Source organism: Neoarius graeffei, chromosome 10, assembly GCF_027579695.1.
Source record: "Neoarius graeffei isolate fNeoGra1 chromosome 10, fNeoGra1.pri, whole genome shotgun sequence".
Lineage (NCBI taxonomy): Eukaryota > Metazoa > Chordata > Actinopteri > Siluriformes > Ariidae > Neoarius > Neoarius graeffei.
The window spans coordinates 85,578,065-85,591,791 of record NC_083578.1 but is presented as its reverse complement, the minus strand read 5'-3'; the positions used below and the strand labels follow the sequence as shown (position 1 = coordinate 85,591,791).

The 13,727-nt window shown below is 42.7% G+C and overlaps 1 protein-coding gene across 1 annotated transcript in view; it reads left to right on the top strand.

Moving 5' to 3' along the window:
- The first annotated feature begins 1,747 nt into the window (after positions 1–1,747).
- si:ch73-233m11.2 (NACHT, LRR and PYD domains-containing protein 3) overlaps positions 1,748–13,727 on the top strand; it is a 35,213-nt gene continuing 23,233 nt past the window's right edge. The window contains exon 1 of the mRNA XM_060932480.1: positions 1,748–1,865. Coding sequence (XP_060788463.1) covers positions 1,835–1,865 — 31 coding nt within the window. The 5' untranslated portion in view covers positions 1,748–1,834. The remainder of the gene's footprint in view (positions 1,866–13,727) is intronic.

Here is a 13,727-nt window from a genome sequence, read left to right as displayed (position 1 = left end):
CCAACCAGTGGTGGTTTTCCCAAAAGCCTTTTAACACTAAGAGCATCTTAACTAGGAGAGAGATAGAACACTCATTGTGTTGCTTGCTCTACCATTTAAAGGTAGACTGCCTTTCAGGTTTTTCAAGTTTAGGTCATAAATTTTTTTTCCCTGACATCCAATTATTTTTGTTTAGTGGAATGAAAGATACTGAATTCGAATCACAGACTTCCAATTGTATTAGTTTTTTTTTAAAATAGAACAATTAATGAATTTAGGGGCATGTGGCCCTAAATTCTTGGCTATTTTTACTTGCATCACCATGACGCAATTCAAGATACTATGTCATGCATCACGTGGTGGGCTTTTCCCATTCGCACAAGGCATTGTGGGATACAAATTTGAAACAGGAGAGAAAAATGGAGGATGTGAGTGTACAAATGAAATGTGAAAGACCGACTACAGTAATGGAAAACGAGAAGAAAAGACGTTGCGAAGGAAAGGAAATGCAGGACCAAACTAATAAATATCGGCGGTCAGCGAGCACCTCGGTGTGATCAGCCGTTCGTTTGGCGACAGAATGATGGAACTGTCAGTGCATGGTCAAAGGTAAACCTGTAGATGGCAGTAATGCAACACTGTGGATGCCAGCTGCTGGAAAACCCAAAAGAGGAAGAAGGTCAACCTGTGCGTGCTCCTCTGTCTGCCTGATTGTGCGAAGTGAGTGATTTCATGCACATTATTTGCTCAGGAATCCCCTCAAATTAAATAACTTCCCAGCCACAGAATGGCCTGATATTTTCGAGATCTTACAGAAATAAACATATATCACAATTACCAAATTTCAGAGGGAACCAAATTACATCTTTGTGCTGCAATGCTTTTGGGAAACTCAGACCAGAATGGAACCCGTTTCCATCCATCCATCCATCCATCCATCCATCCGTTATCTGTGGCCACTTATCCTGTCCTACAGGGTCGCAAGCAAGCTGGAGCCTATCCCAGCTGACTATGGGTGAGAGGCAGGGTACACCCTAGACAAGTCACCAGGTCATCCCAGGGCTGATATATAGAGACACACAACCATTCACACTCACGGTCAATTTAGAGCCACCAATTAGCCTAACCTGCATGTCTTTGGACTGTGGGGGAAACCGGAACAAACCCATGCGGACATGAGGAGAGCATGCAAGCTCCACACAGAAAGGCCCTCGTCGGGCGCTGGGCTCGAACCCAGGATTTTCTTGCTGTGAGGCGACAGTGCTAACCACTACACCACCAGAACCCGTTCCTTGTTGGTGGAAAAGGGGTATAGGTGGAATTTTACATAGTTATCTGTGTCTTGAACTTTTTAGACGGTCCCTAAGTAATAACTCCAGTGACTTGTGTTATATAAAGATTTCTGAAATATTGAGTTTTTACAGGAGAACTTTATTTAAATATATATATATATTCGAATCTATTCAGCTCTTTGTCTACTCCAGGTCATGAATATAGGCATTTTAATCATCATCTGTAGGTTTATTTCATGAAAAATAGAAGACAGAAGCTCGACAGTGCAATGCATGCCCAAGATCAAAGATCATGACTGTGACAGGGACACGCCCATCATGACTGTGACAGGGACACGCCCATCCTGCGTGGGCGCCACGTGCAGTGAGTGAGGCGTGTAAATGGACTGGTTCACGCCTTTGGGAGGGATTTGATTTGTGTTAGAAGTCAGAGTACAGAATGCTGTCAGAGCACAGCCCAGAGTCCTGCTCCAGAAGGCGAGATCTGTTCACTGCAGAAGGTTTTCCTCCAGAGGAACATTGGACATTAAAAACCAAAACAGGAAGCAGAAATCTGTTTGATCATGGAGGCAAGAAGTTTGGATTGGCTTTCTGGTAAGACTTTCCTTCATTCCTTCACCTTTTCTCCTCTCTGTCCCTCTGAGAAGTTTAATTTTCCTTTCCTATCAATTGCTTTCTGTCTTTCTCTCTCTCTCTCTCTCTAGAAGGGCAGTACCAGTCAAAAGTTTGGACACACCTTCAAATAAATTTTTTTCTTTATTTTTATGGATTAAAAGTCTTATAGTAATGATGCAGAGCATTTTTTAACATAGTTACTGGGAGACCAAATGGTCTCCCAGTGGCCAGATTTGGTCTCCTAGTCAATGCCAAACCAGCTTCACTGGGAGACCAAATTTTAAACCAAGTTATGTCTTATCATTTGGTTCATCTCATCCCATCTCATTATCTCTAGCCGCTTTATCCTTCTACAGGGTCGCAGGCAAGCTGGAGCCTATCCCAGCTGACTACGGGCAAAAGGCGGGGTACACCCTGGACAAGTCGCCAGGTCATCACAGGGCTGACACATAGACACAGACAACCATTCACACTCACATTCACACCTACGCTCAATTTAGAGTCACCAGTTACCCTAACCTGCATGTCTTTGGACTGTGGGGGAAACCGGAGCACCCGGAGGAAACCCACGCGGACACGGGGAGAACATGCAAACTCCGCACAGAAAGGCCTTCACCGGCCACGGGGCTCGAACCCGGACCTTCTTGCTGTGAGGCGACAGCGCTAACCACTACACCACCGTGCCGCCCTCATTTGGTTCAATCAGTTGCAATTAATTAACCAAGTACCATGTAAGTATACATCTAACAAGGAAAACTTGGCACTGCATTAACTATGTTGATATTATGCTGGCTGAAACGAAGATTCGTAATGCGGCAATTTGCATCACAGAATATGCCGCAGCGGTGCAGCCGCATGGACTCTGGGGCCTGTGATTGTATTGCCCAGACCAGTTGGTCTCCTAGTGGAAAATCCTTAAAAAATGCTCTGTGATGATGGATGTCATTTCTGTTTACTTAGTTGGGTGGTTCTTGACATAATATGGATTACTACAGATGTCATCGAATAGGGCTGTTTACTGTATATTTATTATTTACTGTTTTTTGATCTCGTATGCGGGGTGGCACGGTGGTGTAGTGGTTAGCGCTGTCGCCTCACAGCAAGAAGGTCCGGGTTCGAGCCCCGTGGCCGGCGAGGGCCTTTCTGTGCGGAGTTTGCATGTTCTCCCCGTGTCCGTGTGGGTTTCCTCCGGGTGCTCCAGTTTCCCCCACGGTCCAAAGACATGCAGGTTAGGTTAACTGGTGACTCTAAATTGACCGTAGGTGTGAATGTGAGTGTGAATGGTTGTCTGTGTCTATGTGTCAGCCCTGTGATGACCTGGCGACTTGTCCAGGGTGTACCCCGCCTTTCGCCCGTAGTCAGCTGGGATAGGCTCCAGCTTGCCTGCGACCCTGTAGAACAGGATAAAGCGGCTACAGATAATGAGATGAGATCTCATATGCATTAAGAAGGAAATAACCTAGCCCACTAGAAGAAGAAGTGTTACGTGCACACTTCAAGCACAGTGAAATTCATCCTCTGCATTTAACCCATCTGAAGCAGTGAACACACACACACCCAGAGCAGTGGGCAGCCACACCAGAGTGCCCGGGGAGCAGTTAGGGGTCAGGTACCTTGCTCAAGGGCACCTCAGCCCAAGGCCGCCCCACGTCAACTTAACTGCATGTCTTTGGATTGTGGGGGAAACCGGAGCACCCCCACACAGACACGTGGAGAACATACAAACTCCACACAGAAAGGCCTTCACCGGCCGCTGGGTTCGAACCCGGAACTTTCTTGCTGTGAGGCGACCATGCTAACCACTACACCACCGTGCCACCCGCTAGTTAACTTTTCACGAAACATCTGTTAATTGAAAGGGGTGGCACGGTGGTGTAGTGGTTAGCGCTGTCGCCTCACAGCAAGAAGGTTCTGGGTTTGAGCCCAGTGGCTGATGGGGGCCTCTTTTTTTCTGTGTGGAGTTTGCATGTTCTCCCCGTGTATACGTGGGTTTTCTCTGGGTCCTCCAGTTTCCTCCACAGTCCAAAGACATGCGGTTAGGCCAACTGGCTACTCAAAATTGCCCATTGGTGTGAATGTGCATGTGAATGATTGATTGTTTCTCAAGCCTGGAAACAGGACGGTTGCGGCAGGAAGGGCATCTGGCGTAAAACTATGCTCCAATTAATATGATCTATGGATCAGTAGGGTCCACAAGGACCTTGACCTGGCTATAGTTCTGGACAAGGAGGAAGAAGAAGACCGCTGTTAGTTGAAAAGCATTTCAGGTGACCACCTCATGAAGCTGGTTAAGATGATGATGATGATGATCAATAGTGTGCAAGGTGTCATCAAATAACACTTTTTTTTGTTTATCACATAATTCCATACATTTTCCAAATGTTATTTCATAGTTTTGAGGTCTTCAATATTGTTCTACAGTGTAGAAAATAGTCCAAATAGAATTTAAAATTCTATCCTCTTACAAACTTCCATGAAACATATATGAAAATGACATACATGGAGGATATTACACGGTGGCGCGAAGATATGAAGTTTATCTTCGGGTGGTGAATGTATACGGGTCTGTCTCAGAAACTGGGTACTGTGGGGGAACCCCACTAAATATACTCAGTCAATAAACTATACAGTTTTGAATGGTGATGTTGGTTTTAATTTGAAATAGAATGATGACAGAAATAATACAGATAAAACTAAATCTTTGATGTGAATATTCAGAATTTGGCAAAAATTCTGCAAATTTGTGGAAAAATGGCGGTTTGATCTGGGACATGATAAACGGTTGACTACATCGCGTTCCCTTAAAAAGGTTGTAGTCCACTGAAAAGTCTACAGTTATCACTAATTGTATTTTAAGTTGTAACTTTATACACCTAAGGATTGGTGCGCTCACAGAATAATCATAACCGTAATAAAACATCATGCAAAATATTTGATCACCGTTGTAACTCCGTTTTCCGCAGACCCGAAACCAATACGATCGTGTGTTTTGATCTAAACGGAAAGCCTCAGGGTCGAGGCCACTACCTCACCAAAAGTAGTAACTTAAAATCACTACGCCGTATATAACTTTAGTTATAAATCTGCGATTTTGTTTTTTAAAACGAAAGCTGAAGGTTAGGTATAGAATATGTTTCTTACAGAATATGTTACGATGGTAGCTGGTCTTTATGAATTTCTGAGCTATAAAATGAGTTGTGGTCTATTTTTTTACCATAGCGTGTTATTTGTGTGCGGGGAAGGACACACATTAACAATTTGCATGTGTAGAATGGAATTTTCCACTCCAACAGTTAGAAGTTGATCGTGCTTCCATTTGCGGTCTTTCTGTTACGCGAGTGATCTGTTCGGACGTTATCGCTGAAAAGGTGAGTTTTGACAGTTTTATTTTGTTTTAGTCTTGCAGTATAAGGCAATAGAATGTTTGCTTCTTTTTCATCTTACTTTCATATTTCGTAGTGTTTGCGTATTTTTGGCCAATATTTTGCAACCATGGTCAATTTAGATCGAACTTTTGATAGAATCTATGGCCAGTCATTTTGCCCCACCCCTGCCTCGCGCTCCGTCCGGTGTGGTAGTGATGTCCCGTTGCTTGCGCGCCGCAACAGAGACCCGCGCGACCTTCAGCCGGTACAGTCGCTATTCTTTTACCACCGCTGTTATTCTCATCTTTCCGGTGTGTTCTTGATTTGTCCATTGTGTCCTATTTCGCCATATCTCATCTCATTATCTCTAGCCGCTTTATGCTGTTCTACAGGGTCGCAGGCAAGCTGGAGCCTATCCCAGCTGACTACGGGCAAAAGGCAGGGTACACCCTGGACAAGTCGCCAGGTCATCACAGGGCTGACACATAGACACAGACAACGATTCACACTCACATTCACACCTACGGTCAATTTAGAGTCACCAGTTAACCTAACCTGCATGTCTTTGGACTGTGGGGGAAACCGGAGCACCCGGAGGAAACCCACGCGGACACAGGGAGAACATGCAAACTCCACACAGAAAGGCCCTCGCCTGCCACGGGGCTCGAACCTTCTTGCTGTGAGGCGACGGCGCTAACCACTCCAAAACCGTTCCGCCATATCAAATACCCAAAATGTATCATATTATTCATATTTAAGTGAATAATCAATTCAGTCATCATAACTTGGCATTTTTAACCCAAGCAATCAAAAAGAGGAAATTTTATTCAATATTTTCACTCATCTGTGAAGGAGGGGCTTTAATTCTTCATGATGTAGTTATTCTCATCTCATCTCATTATCTCTAGCCGCTTTATCCTTCTACAGGGTCGCAGGCAAGCTGGAGCCTATCCCAGCTGACTACGGGCGAAAGGCGGGGTACACCCTGGACAAGTCGCCAGGTCATCACAGGGCTGACACATAGACACAGACAACCATTCACACTCACATTCACACCTACGCTCAATTTAGAGCCACCAGTTAACCTAACCTGCATGTCTTTGGACTGTGGGGGAAACCGGAGCACCCGGAGGAAACCCACGCGGACACGGGGAGAACATGCAAACTCCGCACAGAAAGGCCCTCGCCGGCCCCGGGGCTCGAACCCAGGACCTTCTTGCTGCGAGGCGACAGCGCTAACCACTACACCACCGTGCCGCCCGATGTAGTTATTTTATATGAAAATCAATCAGTTTTATAAAAGCCTTTGAATTGTAATAAAAAAAATTTCCACAGTGGAGGCCAGATAAAGCAAATACTATCTTTATTCTTATTAAACATGACAAAAGAAACATTGAGTGTTAGGGAAATGCAAAAAAATAGTAAAATTAGAAAATGTATTTTTTGACCATAACAACCCAAATGAGAGACCAGTTTCTGAGACGGACCCATATATTCATGAGTGAGCTAAGTGAACGAGTGAAATTATTTTCAACACGAGAAGATAAACTTCATATCTTCACGCTATCATGTAATGTTCTTTATATTATATGGACACATCCACAAAAAAACCCCCAAAAATGCAAGTTAATCAAAATAATTTTAATTTTCAACCGGTTCTTCATTTTGACAACGCAACATCTTGTCAGTGGAAAAACACTGGGAGTGACATCATCAGAGTGAAATATCAGGAATTATCCATACGGGACACTTTTTCGATGGAATAAAAACGTGTTCTATTCCCTTCTAGCAGGTTTCATTCATTTGGTTTGATATCATGCAGTATCGTTAGCATATCGCTTATCCTACGTGTATTACATCACTCTACCCATTGGAGAATGAGCGTTGAATATGGTTTGATATTGCATGGTTGTCAAGACAACATGACGTCACACATCGGTGATGTAAAACTTCTGCGCTCGTGAGTAGCTGGGACAATTTGTAAACGAACATGGCCGCCAGATTTGTTTCGTTAAATACGGAAAATTTTGAGGGAATTTTGAAAGAGAAAGACACGTTGAACACCCAAAAGGAGTGTGTATGTATAATAATAATAATAATAATATTGGCTGGCTTTTTTTCGTGGTATATCAGATATATTCCATTCACCTAGCATGATATTGAATGAGTCGAAGACACCCGCCAGTATAATTTAAATATGTCACTCAGATCCGTGAAGTATTTCGTGCGAGTTTTTCAACACGAGAAGATAAACTTCATATCTTCAAGCCAACGTGTGATTTTTCTTTTTATTATATAGACACGTTCACAAACAAAGTCCCCAGATTTATCAAAACAATTTATCGATTTCCTCACAAGTGACACGTAGAGATTTATGTCACGGTTTTGATTCTCCATGTCCCGGATGGAGCTCGTATGAAAAATATGAGTGGTGTATTTCCCAGTAAAACTCTCGTGTCCATATAATATAACCCAAATATTATACGCTCAGACAATATTTACTTTTGAAAAACATGAAAATGTACGTCACACTGCAAAAAATAAAAACCTTAGGAAGTTTGTCTATTTTCAGGTCAAAACATCTAGCCACCCTTATTATAAGACATAATTGCCCAACAAGCAAAACCTCATTTAGCTAGAAAGGCTAGTTTTTAGACAGTCCATCTTGAAAATCTTGTATAGACCCTTCCCACTGACGTCACCGGAAGTAAACAGACCCTGCGCCATATTGGAAGACCAACAAACTCGTGATTAGGGGGAAATAACGGCAGCGTGCGGAATTTAAACCCACGAGGCACTTGATTCATCATAAACCTACAATGGTAAACTTTTGTGCTGTGTTAGGGTGTTCCAACAAAGCTGATGGGAAAGGTGAAAAGACGTCTTTCTACAGAATACCAGCTGTGACTGAGACACAAGCAAACCAAGGAGCTTTCTTCTTCTTCTAAGTGAAATGGCGGATTAGACACTACTCGGTGTATTACCGCCACCTACAGGATAATTATGTCCACTACTAGACCATCAGTCTCATATTCTGGCAAAAAGGCCAGAGGATTTTAAAAATCTAATTAGGCATGAAGTTACTTTTGGATCCTTCACTTGCAGCAGAGCAGGGAGGGTAATAGTGGTAACACCCAAGCTGGATAGGTCAGTTATCAGTGTATGCCTGTACTCACTATACATCTTGCATTCTAATAAACTGTGGAAAACTGTCTCAGGAACTTTGCAAACATCGCATAATCCATCCCTATGTTTATGAATCAGATGTAAATTTGAATTTAAGGCACAGTGCCCCAATCTGAGACGGGACAATACGACTTGCTCAGACCTATTCCCAGATATAATGCTTTGTGAGCAGACTGACGGTTGGATTGCATACAAATGCCTACCCTTTACATCCCTATCCCATTGGTATTGCCACGTTCGAATAACCCCCTCCATCAACTTACTCCTTAATTCTGTTCTCCCTGGTCTAATTGGGGCAGAAATTGAGTCTTTTTTTAAGGATTCTTTTGCAAGTTTGTCTGCCACCTCATTCCCTTCAATGCCTATATGGGCAGGAACCCATAGAAAAGATACTTCACAACCCAATTTATCAAGGAGCTTTCTGCCAGGAGACAGAGAATAAGTGCATTACTGAGTGTCTGTGAGCAAAAGAGAGCCTGAACGTTGCAACCTCCCTATTGGCTGTTTATTGGCTGTTTGTAAAAATGTATCAATTGTTGCCCTTCATCGCGGACTCGAGAGACGAGACCTGACGAGTTAGTTCGTTGGTAGCAGAACAAAATGTCTGGACACAAATCGGGTTTTCAGAAAAGGAAAGAAAATAAACGGAGGGTCGAAAATACAAAAAAGGAGGCAGAAAATGCAAAACGAGTTAAGGTAGGACAAATGGTTACTTTTCTGAGGCAGCCCGCCATGGCTGCCTGCAGGCTTATTTATTATAGCCCATTTAGTTAAAATAGTTGATATAAAATGTTTATAGTTATGTGATGGTTGTCCTCAGTGTTCGAACTATGCCGATATTTTCGGGGGGTCCCTTTTTTTCCCTGGGGGTGTGTGCTTGCGCTTGTCTCGGAGCGCGGATCTCCAAACACACGAGAAGCCTATCTTACGCACATATCACGCGGACTCCACACCTCCACACACGCATCGCGTCTGAAGTCATAACTCATCAGGGGAAATCGTGTCCGCATTGGCATGTTCAAAAAACAACCTCGCGTCAACAATGATACCACACGCAAGAAAAAAAAAAAACAGTCAGGCTACTCAACAACCAACCTGGCAGCAGCAGTCGTTGTCATATCGGTTTATTTTATCTTTGATGTAAACACAACACTTCGGATATGCAAATGCTTCCCGTTACACACGATTGCTATGTCAATAAACATCATTTTGCCAATATTTTAGAGACCATCCAACATTTCCCAAATCATGTTTTCAAGGGATCTCATGTCTGTTTCAGGGGATCTCGGATCCCCCGAGTACCCCGTAGTTCGAACACTGGTTGTCCTGATTTAGACTGGTGTGGGGCTTTTTTTTGGGGGGGTTGCGCGATGTTGCACCCGGGTCCAGATTAGGGCAGAACCGGCCCTGGCTACATTTCAGGTGTAGTTTGTTTTATGTATGTATGTACTTGCATAGATGTGTACTTGGTCTTCCAATATGGCGCCTACCGAAATCTCGCGGCGCGGTGACGTCATGCGGGAACCCTCTTGACGTCATGCGGGAACCCTTGAAAACCTTGTTTTCAAGAACAAAATGTCTTGAAAAAGTCTTATTTGGAGCACCTTTGAAAATAAAACAAGTTTTTTTTTTTTTTTTTTTTAAACAAGTAAGTACATTTTGGACATTTGTCAAATGCGGTTCATCTTGTTTCAAGAAAAAAAAACAAAGTATGCTTGTTTTGGGAATAAATGAACTTTACTGAAATCTTTGAATTTTTCATTACAATTCAACTCCATCTTGCATATCCTAAGTTTACTGCGACTGTTTTCTTAGTCATTCAGAGTGAGCTCCTTCTAGATGCTGTACAGACTCGAGACCAGACAAGTGCCTTCAAAAAGGCTGTGAGTGAGTGGAGGGCGTTTAGTGAGGTCTTTTTGGAATGCTGTGAGTTAAGTTCAGTGGTTTTTTTTTTTGGTTTTTTTTTTTGTGCCTGATCTTGTAAACCCCTCGTACACATGAATAGTCAGTGCCCCCAGAATGCACTGTTGCTTTGGCGTTGTGTAAGCACTGTAAGTCAAAATGCGTAGACTTTTTTTTTTTTTTTTTTTCTTTTTGGTGCCTGAGGTCCTGGGGAAGTGGAATCTTAAGAGATGTTTTAATGTTTGAATGTTGAAATGGTAAAAAAAATAAACTTTTGCAATGCTACACGTGTCGTCAACTTGATTCAAGATAGTCTCTGGTCTCATATCTAGAGTATTTTACTAATTACAGGTCACAAAAGGAGAATCTTTTAAGCTAGCAATGCTTAGTTGTAGAATTTAACAATCCTAATATTAGTATATTTATCTTAAATTCAGTTTTTACTGCTAAGACTTTGTCATTTGTCATGAATTTAAGTGAAATACCCTTAAAATGAAAAAAATAAAAATGACTTGAATGGCTAAATGTAAGAAGTACGATCTTGTTATAAGAACTATTTTGATTATTTTGAGTTAATCAGGGGGCGGCACGGTGGTGTAGTGGTTAGCGCTGTCGCCTCACAGCAAGAAGGTCCGGGTTCGAGCCCCGTGGCCGGCGAGGGCCTTTCTGTGCGGAGTTTGCATGTTCTCCCCGTGTCCGCGTGGGTTTCCTCCGGGTGCTCCGGTTTCCCCCACAGTCCAAAGACATGCAGGTTAGGTTAACTGGTGACTCTAAATTGAGCGCAGGTGTGAATGTGAGTGTGAATGGTTGTCTGTGTCTATGTGTCAGCCCTGTGATGACCTGGCGACTTGTCCAGGGTGAACCCCGCCTTTCGCCCGTAGTCAGCTGGGATAGGCTCCAGCTTGCCTGCGACCCTGTAGAACAGGATAAAGCGGCTACAGATAATGAGATGAGATGAGTTAATCAGATCTCGCATAAGAAGTTCCCCAATCTTATTTTGGAATTATTTAATCTAAAAACAGGTTAGATTTTTCATCTTACTTTAAGAAATCTTACCAAGTCAAATCTGACTAGTTCCATTGGCAGGTTTTTTTTCACCTGATTCAAGCAAATATGCTTTTTTTTTTTAAAATCTTTTATTTCTTATTTTTGAAAGGCCATTTTTTGCAGTGCACCTCCAAATCAGACACTATCCATTTCCAATAGAACCACCCAAACAATCTCCCAGTACAGACTTTTTACAGGGAAATTACATCACTGTGCTGGAATGTGATCGTCAGGGTTCTCTGGTTTACTCCCATCTCCGAAACAGGGATTATATTGCCTCTACGAGTGAATGCATGCGTGTGCGTGCATGGTGCCCTGTGTCATACAGGGTGTATTCCAACCTCATACTTAAGGTTCCCAGGATAGGCTCCAGATCTACTCTACACTTTTTTTCTACATTAATTTTTTTAGGGCCCGAACACTGTACGATGCAAAGACCCTATTGTTTTCCGAAGGATTCTTCTTCTTCTTATTTTTCTGTCGCGTTTGGCCTTATTTGAGGCATTTCCCATGCACGAGAACTCATGAAATTTGATACACACATCAGTCATTGTAACCGCTTCTCAGCCACAGACGTTTGGCCCCGGGCGTGGCCCAGGGACTTCATAGCGCCCCCTAATGTCATGGAGTCCTTGGATTGGTATATAGTTTCAGCTACGCATACCAAATTTGGTACATATGTAGTACGTCCCAAGACGAACAACTTTCATATATACATTGCATTAGCCACGCCCAACAGGAAGTGAGGTAATTGGGCTTATATGCGTTTGGACACATGGTCATTTTTAATGTACTCCTCCTAGACGGTTCATCAGATTCATGTCAAACTTGACAAACTTGATGCCAAGATATTGATGTTGAATTGCGAAGGGATTTTTGATATGTTGTAATATGTTGAAATGGCAATATGATGAATTTTAATACTCGCCACATAAACAGGAAATATGTCATGAAGTCATAATACATTTAATGATTTGGCTGAAACCTTTCAGGTTATTAGAGAATGTGATTATGACTTCTAGACGCACAATATGCCTGTCTGGTATAGCGCCACCAACTGGCCAAGGAAAGAATAGGGTTTTGAATATGTGTGTGTTTTGACACACGATGAATTTTAATATACTCCTCCTAGACGGTTCATGAGATTCATGTGAAATTTGTTATACGTGATGCCAAGATGTCGCTGATATTAAATTGCGAAGGGATTTTTGATATCTTGCAAAATGTTGAAATGGCCTTATGATTTTAATATCTTGCCACATCAACAGGAAACGTGTCAGAAAGCCACAGTGCATTGACTGTATGGTTGGACACTTCTTACTTCAATAGATATTATGATAACCTGATGCCCAATGGGCCTGCCTGTTATAGCGCCACCACCTGGCCAAGCAGGAAATGTGCCAGAAATTGGCAATGCCTTAACTGATTGATCTGAGACTTTACAAAATATTGGATATCGTGATTCTGATGATATTGACACGTCTAATTCACATGCCTAGCACAGTATCACCATCTGGCCAGGCAGGAAATGTGCCAAAAATTTTCAGTGCTTTGACGGATTGATCTATGACAGGGGTTCCCAAACTTTTCCATGCCAAGGCCCCCCAAACAGCATTAGCTTCTGGCCGGGGACCCCCTTTGCAAATCCACAGACAGTGCTACAAAATATGTAAAGAAACATCAACTTTTAGAATGTTTTCTCTTTTATTCAATATTCAATAATTGTTACATTTGTTTAGCATAAGAATATTATTAACCAACATGTTTTCTACACAAATATTTTCGCACTGAACAATAAACTTTTCAACAAACTGTTGATAAGAACAGCACAAAAGAAATCAAACCACTCTCAATTGTGTGTGTGTGTGTCTGGGAGTGGCAGACGGTTTACACTAGTGGGAGGGATGGGCTTTGTGGCTCCTACATAGTTTGTCAACCCTGGGCTTAATCTCCGTCAGTGCCATACTCATGTCATTGTCCACATGTAGACGTGCTCTATGTTTGGTTTTGAGTACCTTTAAAGTTGAAAAGCCAGACTCGGACAAGTAGGTTGTTGCAAAAGGGAGAAGGCATTTCAATGCCCTGTCAGCCAAGCTGGGATAGTCCTTTCTTACATGTAGCCAGTAGTTAAACAGGGGAAGAGCCTCAAAGTCCATTTTTAAATCCCCTGAGTTTGTCATCTCAATCAGCTCCTCCTGTGACTTTAAGTCCAGACTAGAACCGACACCGGGGGCAAAGGGGTTCCTAACCCAGTTTAAATGTGTGTTTTCGAGGTCAGGGAAATAGTTTTTGAAATATCCTTGGAGGTGCTCCAGGTGGGACTGAATCAATGGAGAGACGG